The 15,202-nt window shown below is 44.9% G+C and overlaps 1 protein-coding gene across 1 annotated transcript in view; it reads left to right on the top strand.

Annotated features, from left to right (window-relative positions):
- Window positions 1-8,433: 8,433 nt before the first annotated feature.
- The window catches only part of CTDP1 (CTD phosphatase subunit 1), a 95,916-nt gene continuing 89,147 nt past the window's right edge, over window positions 8,434-15,202 (top strand). Inside the window, exon 1 of the mRNA XM_084207947.1 lies at window positions 8,434-8,872. Within this exon, the coding sequence (XP_084064073.1) occupies window positions 8,535-8,872 (338 nt within the window). The 5' untranslated portion in view covers window positions 8,434-8,534. The remainder of the gene's footprint in view (window positions 8,873-15,202) is intronic.

Here is a 15,202-nt window from a genome sequence, read left to right on the forward strand (position 1 = left end):
GAAAATGGTGCTTACCTCACTCTCCTCACCTGGTAATGACTCTGTCTCCAGCATGTCCTTCCTCAGCAAGCCACCAGACCAAATGATTTTTTTGTTGTCCCTTCAATCAGCAGCTCTCTGATGGATCACTTTTGATTCTGTTTATCTTCTTTGCAATGCTATGAGTTTTTTCTTTGCTTAAAAAAATCACAATTGACAGATTCTTTCTTCCTCCCCTGCATAACTGCTTGGTTTTCTGAACTTTTTCTGATACACAATAAGCAGGGAATTATTACCTTCTATCCTGTTCTGAAGATTGAATTTATCTGTCCAATTTTGCCAGTGTAGAAGAAAAAATGTGATTTTTTTTCCCAGTTTAGTAGATCTTTTTTCTCCATTGCTCTAAATAAACAAGTTTTTCTTCTTTGAATAACTATTATCTTACTCAGTATTTTCAATTTTTATGGCACTCTCTTAGAAAAAGACAGTGGAGAAAGGCAAGTCCTTCTGGGCTGGGGGAGCACTTCAGCCCCACCACCTGCCAGGGACAGTGCAAAAATAGAGATCTGAAAAAAAATTCAGATTTTTTTCCCCCTTCTTTTATCTTTTTCTCTTTTTCTTTTTCTTTGTCTTTTTCTTTTTCTTTTTCTATTTATTTTTCTTTTTCTTTATTCTTCTCCTTCCTCTTCCCCTTCCCCACCCCCCTTTTCTTTCTTTTTTTTTTTTTTCCAATTTTGGCCTGCCATAAAGGGAGGGACAGGGTGAAAGTTGAAAAATTTGGACTCAATAAACCTTTCACACAAGTCTGATAAGAAGAGCAGATGTTTCATTATGGCAGAGCTTTTTGGCTGGTTTTCATCTCTATACATTTTCCAGTGGACGTGAGGGGAAAAGAAATTTTCCCAGCTGTAGACTACTAGACAGCAAAGTGTCTTTCTTAATCACCATCCATGGACTCACCAGTCCCAAAAGCCTGCACAGCACAGGCTGGAAATCACTGCTCTAACATTCTGCAGTCACAAACAGCCTAGGTTATAAAAATTCCCCATCCTGTCTGGTCGATGGCCCAGTCTAGCACTTGAATGAACTTCTGTTGTGACGGCACAGGAAACTCTGTCATCGGCTTCTCTTCTGAAATGAAAATGTTTAGACATGTCTCTCTTCTGCAGAGGAGGAAGGGATTTAAGTTGTATGCATCCCTGCTAAGAAAAGGGAGAAGTGTTCATTCACGCTTCCGAGTTGTGCACTTCAAAATTATGTGGGCTTCAAGATGTGAAGCGTGACTGTGAAGGCATCGTGGGAGTAGCCCTAACCTAAGTAAATAATGGTTTACCTTATGCCTAAAGACAGCAACCTGTAGGGTTTTCAAGGGCAGGACCAAAAGGACGTGTCTGTGCTGGTGTGTGTATGGGTAGACTTACCTGATGATGTGCATGCAGTAATCTGCTGTGCAGCTGATCTGGCATGAGCCAGCCTTGAGGCTGCTATACAGAAAAACTTCCATGCACAAGTATTTGCACTGCTGAACATACACCTGGTGTAGATCCATCAGGGCAATACTAACCCCACTCACAGAAAAGGAACTTCAGGGGAAATATAACATTAACATTCACAAATGGCTCGTTTTTTATATCTTTTTCTTTCAGGTTGCCCAAGAAAAACAAAAATTGAAAAGCTAAATTAGTCTCTGCTATATTTCCACTGAGGAGCACAGAGCTTTGCCAAAGATATTTTCTGGAAAAAAAAATAGATCCTCGGTTAACACAGTATGAAGATCACATTTTCAGACACTAGGAGACAGCTGATGGAAAAGTTGGTGACAGTGCAATTTAAACTGCCTGCTAATTGATTATTGCAATGCTAAGAATTTGCATTATCTCCTTTTGAAGGCAATTGACAACATTTCTGAGAGTTCAGTAGGAGTGGGATCAAGCTGTAGAAATGCATTTTATTGTTTTCTGTGTGTTAAAGTCATTCCCTGGGTTGCTTCTGTAAAAGCCAGGAGAAACCCTGGCAGAAGGTCCTTGGCTAAGAATTCAAGAATCTCTAGTCAGGAAAGGATTGCCACAATGGAAACTACCCAAACCTCTTTCACACAGGGTGCTCACATACAGCACAAGCTGCCAAGCTTCCCTTCCCTGCCAGCTTTTGAGGAGGGTAAAGCTTCCCTTCCTACTGGAATTGCTCAAAACACAGGATGAGGTTATTTAGCTTCCCCAGCTGGAATCTGTCACCGGTTATCACAGTGGATACAATAAGGTATCAAGGCACAGAAGAGCTGTGAGACCTTTTGAATGCCTCCGTATTTTTTCATAATATTTAAAAGTGATACCGCCTTGCAGACTTCTTGTACTGAGGAATTATATATAAACAGCTATAAACTCCCTGCCATAGGGAATGGCCAATCTGTGACTCCTGAACAACTTCTGCATCACTTCTGAGTAGTTCAGCAACAGCTCCCATAATAACATTACATCATGTAATTGGCAATGGGGCTGTCTAGCACCAGGGCAGCTGGTCCATTCAGATCCCCAGCCACAGGGGAAGCTGAGAGTGACTTTGCCCAGACACCCTGAGCCCCAGCTGCACACCTGGGCTCCAGGCTGGAGCAGGGTCCGTGGGCAACTGGTGAGCTGCTGTCAGGGCCTGTCTGCAAACCACCCCACAGCTCTCCCGGGAGCACTGAGGTATGGAGCGACAGCCTTGTGGCTCTCCCCCATTTGCAGATGTCTCTAAGCCACTTGGAGATTTTGGGAAGTTAACCACCTTGTACTCTACACACTCCCAAGAATTACTATGGAAGAGGTATTAGTGAGGATTAAGTATGCTGTGACAGGCTTACAGCATCAGTCATCAGTCTGAACAGGAAAACACTCAGCCAAGTCATCTTTAAGAGGCATTATATAATATATTTTGAATTTTCATTAAATTTACAGCACTTAAAGCAGGGTAACATCTTTTATTTTAAAAGAAGTCTTAGCTAAGCATGTTTCAACCTTAAGTAACTACACTGCAGATTATCTTGTTTATCTTCTTAGAAGTCAGCTGTATTTTTACAATGTATGTATTTTTTAAAATCAATCATTTTCAAGAAGTGCTTTGCCACAGGGCTGTATCTACCACCCCAGTGCTTTCACCCAACAGTTCTGTGAAGCTGATACCTACACCATATGCTTTTATTCATGCTAGGTATTCAAATACAAAGGGGTGGTTAAATTCTGATGTCCTTTTTGAGGGGAAGACTGGGAAAAACATCTGCCTCTTGATGGAAGCCATCTGGTAAACCAGACGTGAAGTCAAGCATCCTAACACAGTGCGCTCCTTAGGATTCTACTAGCTCCATAGAATTACAGATTCTTCCCCTAATGCTCTCATCACACACCATCTCAGGGATTTTCCCCTGCACCTACCTAGGATTGATTGGTGTAAATATTTTGTAAACTTTTGTCTCAGGGCAATCAATATAACAAGAAACTATAATAATTATTATGTAGATTTCTGTTGTTATTCTCCCATCTGAGCTGTTCATCTGCACAATTACAGGTGCAGAGAAAATCACAAAACAGTTACTGTGGAAGGAGGGGCTGCAGAGGCTTCCTGAGGTCAGCAGTACTGCAGAAGCTGCAGTACACCTTTAGTTTGTTCCAGAGATAAGAGTTAACATATCAGAATTGCTAAGGGGAGGTGAGCTCTTCTCACTTCATCCCTGACTTGAAGTGTCAGAATTCAGTCACTCCATCAAACCCACCAGTGAGGGATCAAATATTGTGTATCCTTACCCCTCCAAGGAGGCCTGGTAAGATAGATATGAGATTGGAACATATAGAAGCTGTGTGGTAGGTCAGCTTTCAAGGAAACAACAGGTGTTAAAGCTGCATGACCTTAAATGTGTGTCTTTGAGTGAGGGGGATTAGCTGGTAAAAGGAAAACAGAGTAACCATCAGTTTGAGATATGTGTAGGGCACAGAAAGCCAGACCATTTTTGTGCCATGGTTCTGCTCTGCTGCCAAGACTATCTTCTCCACATACAATAATGGGACGTTCAGTACCAACAAAGTTTGTTTACCTGAGCTAACCTTCAAAAACAAGGCAAGATTACACTTAGTGAATCTGGATAAAATTGACCGTCTTTCCTGGTTTTCCTAAAGAGGTTATTCTCTAGGGCAGAAATGGGAAAAAAAACCAATCTGAAAAACAAAGATGCCTATGAATATGAATACGAATATGAATACCAAGCTTGTCCCCGGTGCTTCATGCTGTGCTGGGAGTGTCCTGTCACTAGTTTCCCACTCACTGGTGCTTTGCCATACCAGGAACAATACTGTTTAATATCATTAATGACCCTGACCACGGTGCAGAGTGCACATTCAGCAAGTCTGCAGGTCATACCAAGGTGGGAGGAGTGGGTGACAGGCTAAATGGCTGTGCTGCCATCCAGAGGAACTTTGACACCCCGGAGAAATGGGCAGAGAGGAACCTCATGAAATTCAAGAAAAGGAAATGCCACGTCCTGCCTGTGGGGAGGAACAACCCCAGGCAGCTGGACTGGCTGGAGGCCAAGTGTCTGGAAAGCAGTTCTGCAGTGAAGGCCCTGAGGACCCTGATGGACACCAAGCTCCCCTTAAACCAGGAAAGGTAAACTTTGCAGCAAAGAAGACAACAGCATTCCACGCTGCACCAGGAAGAGCACTGCCAATAGGTTTAAGGAAGGTGATCCTTGCCCTACACTGACCCCCCACTGGGTGTGCTGGGTCCAGTGCAAGAGAGGCATGGACACACTGGAACAAGTGCAGCAAAGGGGCATAATGCCACTAAAATGGTTGGAGCATCTGTCACATGAGAAGAGGCTGAGAGAGCTGGGAGAGTTCAGCCTGGAGAACAGAAGGCTCCAGAGGGATCTTACCAATATGTATAAGCATTTGATAGAGATGGGGGAGGGTTGATACAGAAAACAAAGACAGACTTTTGTCAGTGGTGCCTTGTAAAATGACAAGAGGCAACTGGCATGAACTGAAGCACACAAAATTCCACTTAAACACAAGAAAAAGCTTTTTTCACTGTATGGTTGGTTATTCACTGGCACAGGTTGCTCAGAGAGGCTGTAGAGTCTCCATCCTTGGAGACAGTCAAAATCCAACTGGATGTGACCCTGAGCAACCTGCTAGTTGCACCTGCTTTGAGATGGGAAGCTAGGACTAGATGATCTCCAAAGGTCCCTTCCCACCTCAGCTATTATTTCATCCTCTCCTTGACTATTACGACTACCAGTCTTGATGGAACTGAATTTTGCTAGATTGGGAAGTCTAAAAAGTTTTAATAGTGGAATTACTGAAGAATTCTCCTGGTCCTCGGAGCTATCTTTTTTCCTTTGCACTCTCAAGGCAGTCATCAGCCTGCTCTCCCTGAGCAAAACAGTATCAATCCACTCTAGAACAGAAAGAAGGCTGGGTGTGAGCTAAAAACACTAAGGTGAGAGTTGAGGAGAAATGCTGCAAGTCAGCACTTCCTGGTAGAGTTTGGAGGTGGCCTTATCAGAGCTCACTGGAGGTTCAAAGTTCACTTTTCATGTGCAAGAGGACAAGGGCATATTGCTTCAGTGTGGATTATTTTTATTTTCATTTCAGATTTTCAGATTTTATTTATTTCAGATTATGAATGGAATACTATGCAAAAAGTACTCACCTTTTATGAAGTAGCTTTACCACATGTGTAGGACAGCACGAAAAGAACATTAAGAATGATACACAAAACAGTATGGCATTGTGTCTGTGTACAAGGCACAGCAACTTTCACTCCAAAATTTCCCAGTCTCTCGTTGTTGGTGATGGTGGCTGCCTCACAACCCAAGCTCATAATGATGTTCACAGCAATGTCTTGCAGGTCCAGTTCCCAACCAGTCCACACTGGTCTTGTTTTAAGGTCTCTCTTAACTAATGTTAAGAGGGGAAAACTTAGGAGTATCTACTGTTTGGAGACTGCCTGTAGACTGCATAATGACAGTTTCCCACTAAGGAAACTTCCCTGTCTGACTATCCAGGAGCCACTCTGGCATCATCTAATCTGGGACCAAGGCCCCTTTGGCAGCTACATGCCCCATACTCCCAGTCAGGCCGGGTTTCCTTATGGGCTCAACCCCAGGTTTCCTTTAGCAGAATCTCAGACATCCTGATCCTTATAATTATTTAATCATGATGCAATATCAAAATAACAGCTTGAGGTGGGTGCCTCTAAGGAGCGACAAAGGAAACCCTGGTTTTTTATACCCTCGAAGTTCAAGTATGGAAAAGTCTGGAGTCACCAGCTCGTCCTGGGTCTCTGGGTTGCCCTGGGTGCACCACAGGTCCCCAGGCCCTTTGTTATGCAAAGGGTTGAGAGGTCATGGCCTCTTGCCTTGGGCTCAGGTTCAGGTTCCTGCCCCTTCAGTGCTCCACCTGCAGCTCACACTGCACCTGCATACTGAGCTATGGGCACTACATATTCCTCAACATCCCTACCAAAATCCTATCCACTAGCAAGCCAGTCACTCTCTGGAAAAGACTTCTTGTGGAAGCCCCTGATATCTGCTGCTCTGAGCTCTTAGGTCAAGACGTTAATTCAGGAAACACCAACGAGATAAAAAGATTTGGTGCACTTGCTAAACAAGAACTAGAGATGCTGAGGTAGTTGAGCATACCCATGGAAGCTCAGAGCATCTCACTGCTCCATAGCAGGCTGCGCAAGGTTTGGCACATGGCACAAGGCCTCCATCCTTGGCGTGCGGCTGAAGAGATGAAAGTACCCTGCCATGTGGCTGCCATGGGTGGGAAGCATGTCCATGGCATCTTTTGGTGGAGAACACACGCCCTTAGGGATGTCTCTGAACTCAGCTCCAGCCAGCCCTGCTGGCCTTGTTAGGCTGTGCCTCTGCTGGGCCCTGTCCATGTCCAGGCTCCTCCATGGATATGCCCACATCCAAGTTCCTCTCTGCTGGACATCCCTGTTCCTCCTCCCTGCCCTGCCAGTGTTCTGCGGTGTTGGGCCAGTGCCACAGGGCCAGTGCTCTGCCAGGCAAGGGAGCATTCCTCTTCCACCTGTCCTCCGACCTGGGGGAGACATGGAGAGTGCTGCAGAGCTTCCACAGGCTCCTCAGGGTCCAGCCCTTGGGCAGCACCAGCACGGAGCAGTGAGGTGGCTGTCCAAATGTGTTCTGCAAAGGTGCAGCCTCACCTCGGGTGCTGCGTGCAGTTTTGGGCACCACAGTATAAAAAGCATATAAAGCTCTTATAGAGTGTCCAAAGGAAGTCCACAAGGATGGTGAAGGATCTTGAGGGGAAGCTGTATGAGGAGCAGCTGAGGTCACTTGGTCTGTTCAGCCTAGAGGAGACAGAGCGGGGACTCAGTCCATATCTTCCTCACAACACGAAAAGGAGGGGCAGGCAATGATCTCCTCTCTGTGGTGACCAGTGACAGGACACAAGGGAATGGCCTGAAGCTGTGTCAGGGCAGGTTTAGATTGGTGCTCTGGATTTTACTAGGGTAGAGTTGACTTCATTCACAGTGGCTGGAATGCAACTGTGTTTTAGATTTGTGCTGAGCACAGGTTTGATAATTTAGAGATGTTTTTGTTATTGCTGAGCAGGACTTGCACAGAGCCAAGGCCTTTTCTGTTTTCCATACTGCCATGCTGGCAAGGAATGCGGGGGTGCTTGGGAGGAGACCCAGCCAGGACAGGTGAAGTGACCCCAGCTGACCAGAGGGATATTCCAGACCACACGACATCATGGTCAGTAAATAAAGTGGAGGGAGGAATGAGGAAGGGGGGACATTTGGAGTGATGGTGTTTGTATTCCCAGCTTGTTACATGTGATGGGGCCCTGCTCTGCTGGGGATGGCTGAACACCTGCCTGCCCATGGGAAGCACTGAATCAATTCCTGCTTTTCTTTTGCTTTTCCTATTAAACTGTCTTCATTTTAACCCATCAGTTTTCCAGCTTTCACCCTTCCAAGCCTCTCCCCAGTTCTGCTGGTAGGACAGTGAGAAAGTGGCTGCGTAGGAAGTGGCTGCTGGCTGGGGCTGAACAAAGACAGTCGGATAATAGGAAAATAAAAGGGTCTTCACCCAGAGGACGGCTGAGCACTGCAACAGGCTCCCCAGGGAAATCGCCAGGCCCGAAAGAGTTCAAGAAAGGCTCGGACAACGCTCTCCGGCACATGATTTGATTCTAGGGGTGTTCTGTGCAGGGCCACGAGTCGCACCCCACGATCCCCGGGTCCGAGCTCGGGATATTCCCCAGTTCCGGTTCTGTGACGCTGCTCGGGGCGGGCGGGCGGGGCGCGGGGGCTGCCGGGAGCGGTAGTTCCTCCCCGCACCGCCCCGCGGGCCGGGCCGCCCGCGCCTGTGCCTTTAAGCGCGGCCGGACGCGCGGTGCGGCGCCTGCGCGGAGCCGCCGTGACCCCGCCGCCGTCGGCGCCACCGGTGACTGTCGGAGCGTCCCGAACCCCCCCGGCGGCGGCAGCGCCAGGTCCGGCCCCGCTGCCGGGCACCCCCGAGTCACCCTCCGCCCCCGGCCGGGGCGATGGAGGAGCGGCCGGAGCGGGGCGGCGGGTCCGGCGCGGACGGCCCGGCGTCGGTGGCGGAGATCCGCGCTCCCGGCCCGCGGCCGCTGCGTCTGCTGGAGTGGAAGGTGTCGGTGGGGGCGGCGGTGCAGATCGGGTCGGTGCTGGCGCTCTGCGCCCCGCTGCAGCCGCCGCCCGCCCCGCGCCCCGCCGGCCCCGCCGCCGCCCCGCTGCCGCCCGCCGCCAGCGGCGCCTCCGCCCGCCTGCAGCGCGGCGGCCCCGAGCGCAGGCTGCGCGCGGAGCGGCCCGGCGTGGTGCGCGAGCTCTGCGCGCGGCCCGGCCAGGTGATCGCGCCCGGGTAAGTGCGGGACGGGGCGGGCGGGCGGGCGGCCGTGGCGGGACGCGGCTTTCGCGCTTCTTCCGAGGGGCCGGGCCCGGCCCTGCTCACAAAGGCCCTTCCTCCGCGGCTGTGCGCAGGGAAGCTGCCGTGCGAGGAGGAGGAGGGGGAAGCGGCCGGGGAGGTGCCGAGGGATCGTGCTCCACGCCTGTGTTTCAGAGCTGAGCCCTTCGCTGTGAGCTCTGTCTCAGACAGCGGTGCGTCCCTCCTGCTGTGTCGGGGTTCTCTAAACGCTGCGCTTACTGGAAGCACTACTTGGAAATCGCAAAATCACAGAACGAGTTAGGTTGAAAGGGACCACAGTGGGTTGTCTGGTCCAATCTCACTGCTCATGCAGGGTCTCCCCACGGCATCTTGAACGGGATTGCATCCAGATGGTTCTGGGATGGGTCTGCAGTGAGGGAGGCTCTACAGTCTGGGAAGCCCCTTCTGGTGTACAGTCACCAGCGCAATAAAGAAGTTGTTCCCCGTGTTCAGGTGCAACTTCCTGTGCATCCGACTCTGCCTACTGCCTCTTCGCCTAATATACTCTTCTTAGTTTGGCTTAGTTAGATTGGTGCTAAACTCGGGGAGCAGACAGATCGTTTTGTGCTCCATAGAAGGAATTTTAATGGAAAGTAACAGAGCGGCAAGGCATTTTAAAATTATTAAGTACTTTGCACATAATATTGGCAGTCTAAATGTTTTTAATACTGTCGATGTTTTAATGTATGAGTCTTCACAAATACACCCAAGATTTTATCTTTCAGAAGAGCAAGGGGCTAAAAACCACTTTTTTTTTTCCCCATAGTTTAGCAATGGGTTTGTCTTGATAAGGCTGGATGTTCGTTGACATTTAAATTCTTAAATGCCTGATGGTGGGGTGCTCAGATTTCTAGGTTGAATTGGGCGAATAGCCTGCTACCCTATTTTTTAGGCAGATTTATTCTTTCTCAGTAGGAAACTAGTTAAACAATCTGCTACTTCCGTTTTATGAGAGCAAGCTATTTACTTTGATTGCTGTTCTCTTGATTTTTAGGGAGTAGCCAGGCCTAAACTTTCTTGATTTAAATTTCACTAGTATATGCAAAACATCTGTGTATGGGGGTGCTCTGAAAGGTTCAAGACAAAAACAGTCTGATGCATTTTTATATCAGTCAGTCATATAATGTGCTTCTGAAGAGGTGCAAGCTGTGTCTTTCTTGCTATAGAGATATCTCTTTCTGAGATAAGACAGTGGCTTTCCTTTTGAACTGCATCAGCATTCTGCTATTGCCCATGCTGCAGCAGATGCAATCTTTAATACCTGATGTGGAACAAAGGTACTGTAAATGCTAAGTCAGACTAAAAAAGATCTTAAAAGTACAGACTGAGATTTTAAAATGCCATATGCATGATGAAATTCATGTTGCTAGCACTGAATAGAAAGGGAGATAACTTTATCTGTTTTTTCCAAGCTAAGCACTTGGAAGGAAAACCAAACTAAAAATATTATAAGCGAAAAGTATAATCGATTTAAAGTAGTCTAGGTCTGCTGCTGATCTAGCAGCATTTTAGTTTTAGCTTTGCTCAATGTTAACTTCATGGACTGGAATGCACCAGTTTTTATATGTTGTTCGTACTGGATTTGTCTAGTCATGAGTCACTTGATTATAATTAGCAATTCCTTGCTTTGAGACAATTAGAAAATAAACGTTGTTCTTTCTTACCATTGTTCTTGGCTTCTGGAATATTTGTATCTTCCACAACTGAAAGATTGTAGTTGATATTGACCATTGCTAGGCATTACGCTTCTGGAATTCTGACTTTTCAGTCAGGTTCCTCTGTTGCTTGTTGCTGTGGTATTTTCTGGGTGAGGGCAAGGGCGAAGCACAAGTGAAGAGGTAGAATAAGCATGACCTAAGGATAGCAGAACTGTTCAGCAATTGAAGGCATCACTGCATTTCTTTGGTCACTTAAAATTTTGTTTTTGCAAACATTTAATCTCTTGCCTGAGGCTTCCCATTTTGTGGCTTTGAAATAATATTTCACTAACAATATTTCAATATGTGTTAAGATTTTGCATTATTAGAACACAGGTGTGATTAAAGTAAATAACAGCTGAAATTTATTCATCATCTGCAGAAGATGCCCTTTTTGTAATCCAAACTATCCAGAATGGTAGGTGCCATGCTGCCTTTAGAAAAATGAACTTGGCTGATTTAGCACTGAATTCTCTTTGAACCAAAGGTACTTGCAAGTATTTGTCAGACCCTAAAGCACTGTTCCTAAAACAGTAGAAGTACTGTTTCTATTCAAAATATTTTTCCTTTTCATGAGAACATAAGTTGATCAGACCTTTTTGTTTGAGGATAAACAATATGAGTGGTTAAATTTTCTTCTTTGTCAGGTCATAATATTTCTGGAATTAAAGACATCGTTTAGCAGAAATCTCTCCCAATTAAGAAGACACATTTCTAACTTTTGATTATTTTTCTTTCATATCAAGCATGAGATGGAATCTTTTGCTGCATGAACATAATTTTGCACATTTACAGCACTTAATTTTTTGTAGTGTTATTACCCACTTTTTAACATTAACAGGGGTGCAAACTTTTCCCAGGGAAGAGCCCAAGGCATGCAGGCAGTAGGTAACTTTTGTTTATTCTGGCAGAGGTAGGCTTGCACCACATGTCAGACTGGAACTTGAGAGAGAAAGGTGTCTAACCTTTTAGGACTGTAAATAACAGGGAGTACAGGAAGCAGTTAATGAAAGGCCTTTGATGTTAATGAAGCAAAATTTTGATGGGTAGCAGGAGCAACAAATAAAACGCCAAAAATCCTGCACTGCTCTGTGTATTATTAGTGCCAGTTAGCCATCAGGGTTAATCATTCTGAAGGTGCTACAAGTATGGCAGGATTCTGGGTTTGGTCAGTATTAATGCTTTATGCAAATATTTGCATAAGCGTTTCTAATATAAAATGATTGCCCTACTGATGGGACAGACTATTGCGAGTGTCTTGTTTGGGTCACATTAGAAGAGTCTTCTGAAATATTTATTACCTGTATATTTAATCTGGGTATCTTTGTGTCCTACCACATAATTTATTAGCAAAAATTCACATTCTTCTACAGAGTATATTTGTGTTGTAATAAAAATCTTGTTTAAACTGTCTGGATCCTAGCAAAGCAAAACTTTTTGGTTTTGGAGAAGACAGAAGGAAAGAGGTGGGGACTTGTTCTCTAAAACTCTAGATTTTTGTGTCATTGCTGGTTGGTTTTTTGGGTTTTTTTGTGCCAGAAGCTCGATTATATATTTTTTAAGTAATATCTTCTTTTGGTTATCTAATGTCACGTAGGCTCAGGGCCTGGTTTACTGTCCACTTAAGGCCAGACCCCAGTATCATGTATCTTAGTCTTCCAAAGGGGAAAAAATGCTAATGAATTGCAGTTTATTTTGAAGTGATGACACTTTTAACAAACTACAGGAAAAAGCACCTTGCTGTTTGTTAGGCACAAATGTTTTCATAATATCCTGGCAAATATTTAATGAAGCTATGAGTGTAAAAAACCCCTCAGTGCCAAACATTGAGGATTGTTGAGTAATACTTAACAATCCTAACTTATTGTATCTCTTGTCTAATTACTTTTTATGCCTGAATTCATCCCATTATTTTTATAGTAAGTTTCAGCATGCATCCTTCTGACTTCTGTGTCTTTTTTTTTTTTTAAATTTCCCCCTTCTCCTTTCTGTCATGTACTGTGATACCAAGAAACATTAAAAGAAGGCTATCTCTCTGGTGTTTGGTTGAACTAGATAGTGAAAATGTGATAGTGATAGATAGTGATGCAAATTCTAAATGAGGACTTTTGTCTTTCATTGCCTTCTCTTTTGCCTATTCCTAGGCACCTAACAAGGTAGAAGCTCGCAGGATAGTTCATTGTACTGAACGGTAGAGAATGAAGTTCCTTTTCTTTACATGGCCTTGTTTCACAAAACTTGTAGGAGCTTCTTTATCTAAGAGGATCAAGCTGCTCAGTCAGGTTTGGTTGGAAACAGGCATCAGGCTTGGAATTTACCAGTAGTGTGGTTGTAGCAGCCTTGTGTATGCAGTTTTTCGCAGTGTGGCTTTCTTACACCATGGTTTCCTGGTTGCTTCATCCTAATATGAGAGTTGGCTGGAAGGGATGCTCAAACTTGATTGCCTTCAGCTTGCATTGAGTAGGGTGTTGGAAAACGTCTATGGATAGAAATTCTCACAGGGGGACTGCAATGAGACCTTTAATTTTTATGTTGCTCAATACATACATGTTTGTCCTGGGAAGGGTTGGAAAAGTTTGAGGAAGGAAGAGAGCAACTAGACTTTAGCTTGAAAGTTTGTCTTGACATATTAGCCTCAAGGTTGAGTAAAGGGCTGCCAGCCATTAATTTTGGGAACCTCTTTTGAAAAATGATAATAGACAATTCATTGTAAGTTGTCACTTATGGTAATCTATTTTGTGTAGTTAAAAAATCAAAGGTTAACTTAAAGTCTTCTGCTATAGCTGAATTGGCAGTAGTTGCCTTTTAAAGCAAATAGGGGAGCATGAAATGACTTCCTGGAGAGCAAGTAATGCATTACAGGTTACAGTTTAAGGATCTTGATTATACATTTTATCTAAGTTTGGTTATGCCGAAGTTAGACCTATGGAATTGGAAATAGGGGAAGGATAGAACTGTCACCAGCAGGAGAGACTGCTGGTCTTTAAAAGGCTTTGGAAGGTTGAAAGGCTCCCCTGGTTTTCCTTATCACAGTGTTGCTGTGTTAAAGGAAATGCTTCCTTTTTTAAGACAAGAGTTGGGATATTGCCAGGTCACTATTGCACTAATATCTTTTAGAAAAAAAACCAAATGGCTTTCTGCAACTGTTCTAAGAAACAGTGTAGCATAAGGCAGTGATTTTGATACAGTAGAATTGAATAATGCTTATGTGTTTGCTTCCTAGTTTGAAAATGGCATCTAAGACTTTGCAGTATTTGAAAAGGTGTGAAAGGCAAATGGTCTTGGTCCAAGCGTAGTGGAGTGAGTGCTGTGGATTCTCATTCGCAGAAGGGCGAGGGGGGACAAGTGGCCCTAACCAAGGAAGGCATTGCTCAAGAAGAGAACTTCATCAACTTTACAGCTATTTATCACACTTACCTTTTATAAGCTGAGCAGCTTTCTAAGCTGTTGTCCTCTGCTTTCAGAGTGTGTTGGGTTTCTGAGCTTACACAATGCTGTTGTCGTATGGTTGTTGTCAAATGTGGAGCTTCTGCTCCTCATTTGAACACTGTGGTGTAACTTCGGACAGTTTGGTTCATAATTGCTCTTAAGGGTATTAAAAGTTGTTAATTTTTCCTATGTAACTGTGTTCATCTGGTTTAACAGCAAGTCCCAGAGGAGAGCATGCAGGATGTAGCGTCCAGCTCAGTTTGCCACAGTATCTATTAAAGGAAAGGAAGGGAGGAAGCTGTTAGACTTGAGGATTGTGCATCCTGCAGTAAGCCTCTTCCTATTTTATTTGCTGTTTGGAAGTAACAGGCAAAGGGATGTGATTGCCTAAGTGTGTGGTTTTAGTGGGAAGAGTGATAAAATGTTTGGAGAAGGTGTAATATTCTGTTAATCGATGCAGCTTTCTAAGGCAGAGGGGGAGAGATCACAGGGTCATCACAGATTTCTTTGCACAGGAAGAAGTAAAGCCCATGTTTATAGCTTTAATGTCAGCTCTGTGTGTGTTTGTGTTTGAAACTCTGTCACCTTTCTCTGCTTTGGTGGCCAGGCTGTGTTGGTGTTCATGTGTTGCTGTTTGTCTAGATGTGAACCTGCAGGTGCAGGAGGCAAACCAGATTTGTTCTGGTAATTGCAGGTGATCTTGGCTGGGCGTAGGAGGAATGCAGTGGTAAGTTGGTCTGAGATAAGGGAAAATTGTGCCTTTATCTGAGAGAGAGTTGTATGCCTGAAAAAAAACCCCAAAAATTAGCCAGCTGTGGAATTAGTCCAAGACTGCTGTCTGGATTTGCAGCAGTTCATCTGCAAGTATCATTCTTTAGTAACTGATGTGAATGTTTAAGTGTGGTTTGAGAAAACTGCAGGTTTAAGTTCTTTGTTGTTCTGCCAGTTAGAAGGCTATATAGGCACTACTCAGTTCAAATTTTTGAATAAGTGCCACTTAGAGTGCCAGGGTTCATCACATAGATTTGGATTGATCCTGCTGTCAGATGGATGTTCCTCAACTCCCAGTTGGAGTTTTGCAGCAGGTATTTGAGAACTGCTGCATGACTAATACTGCAGTCAGAGAGAAGTGGCAATAGAA

The sequence above is a fragment of the Fringilla coelebs genome, assembly GCF_963513975.1.
Source record: "Fringilla coelebs genome assembly, chromosome: 1".
Lineage (NCBI taxonomy): Eukaryota > Metazoa > Chordata > Aves > Passeriformes > Fringillidae > Fringilla > Fringilla coelebs.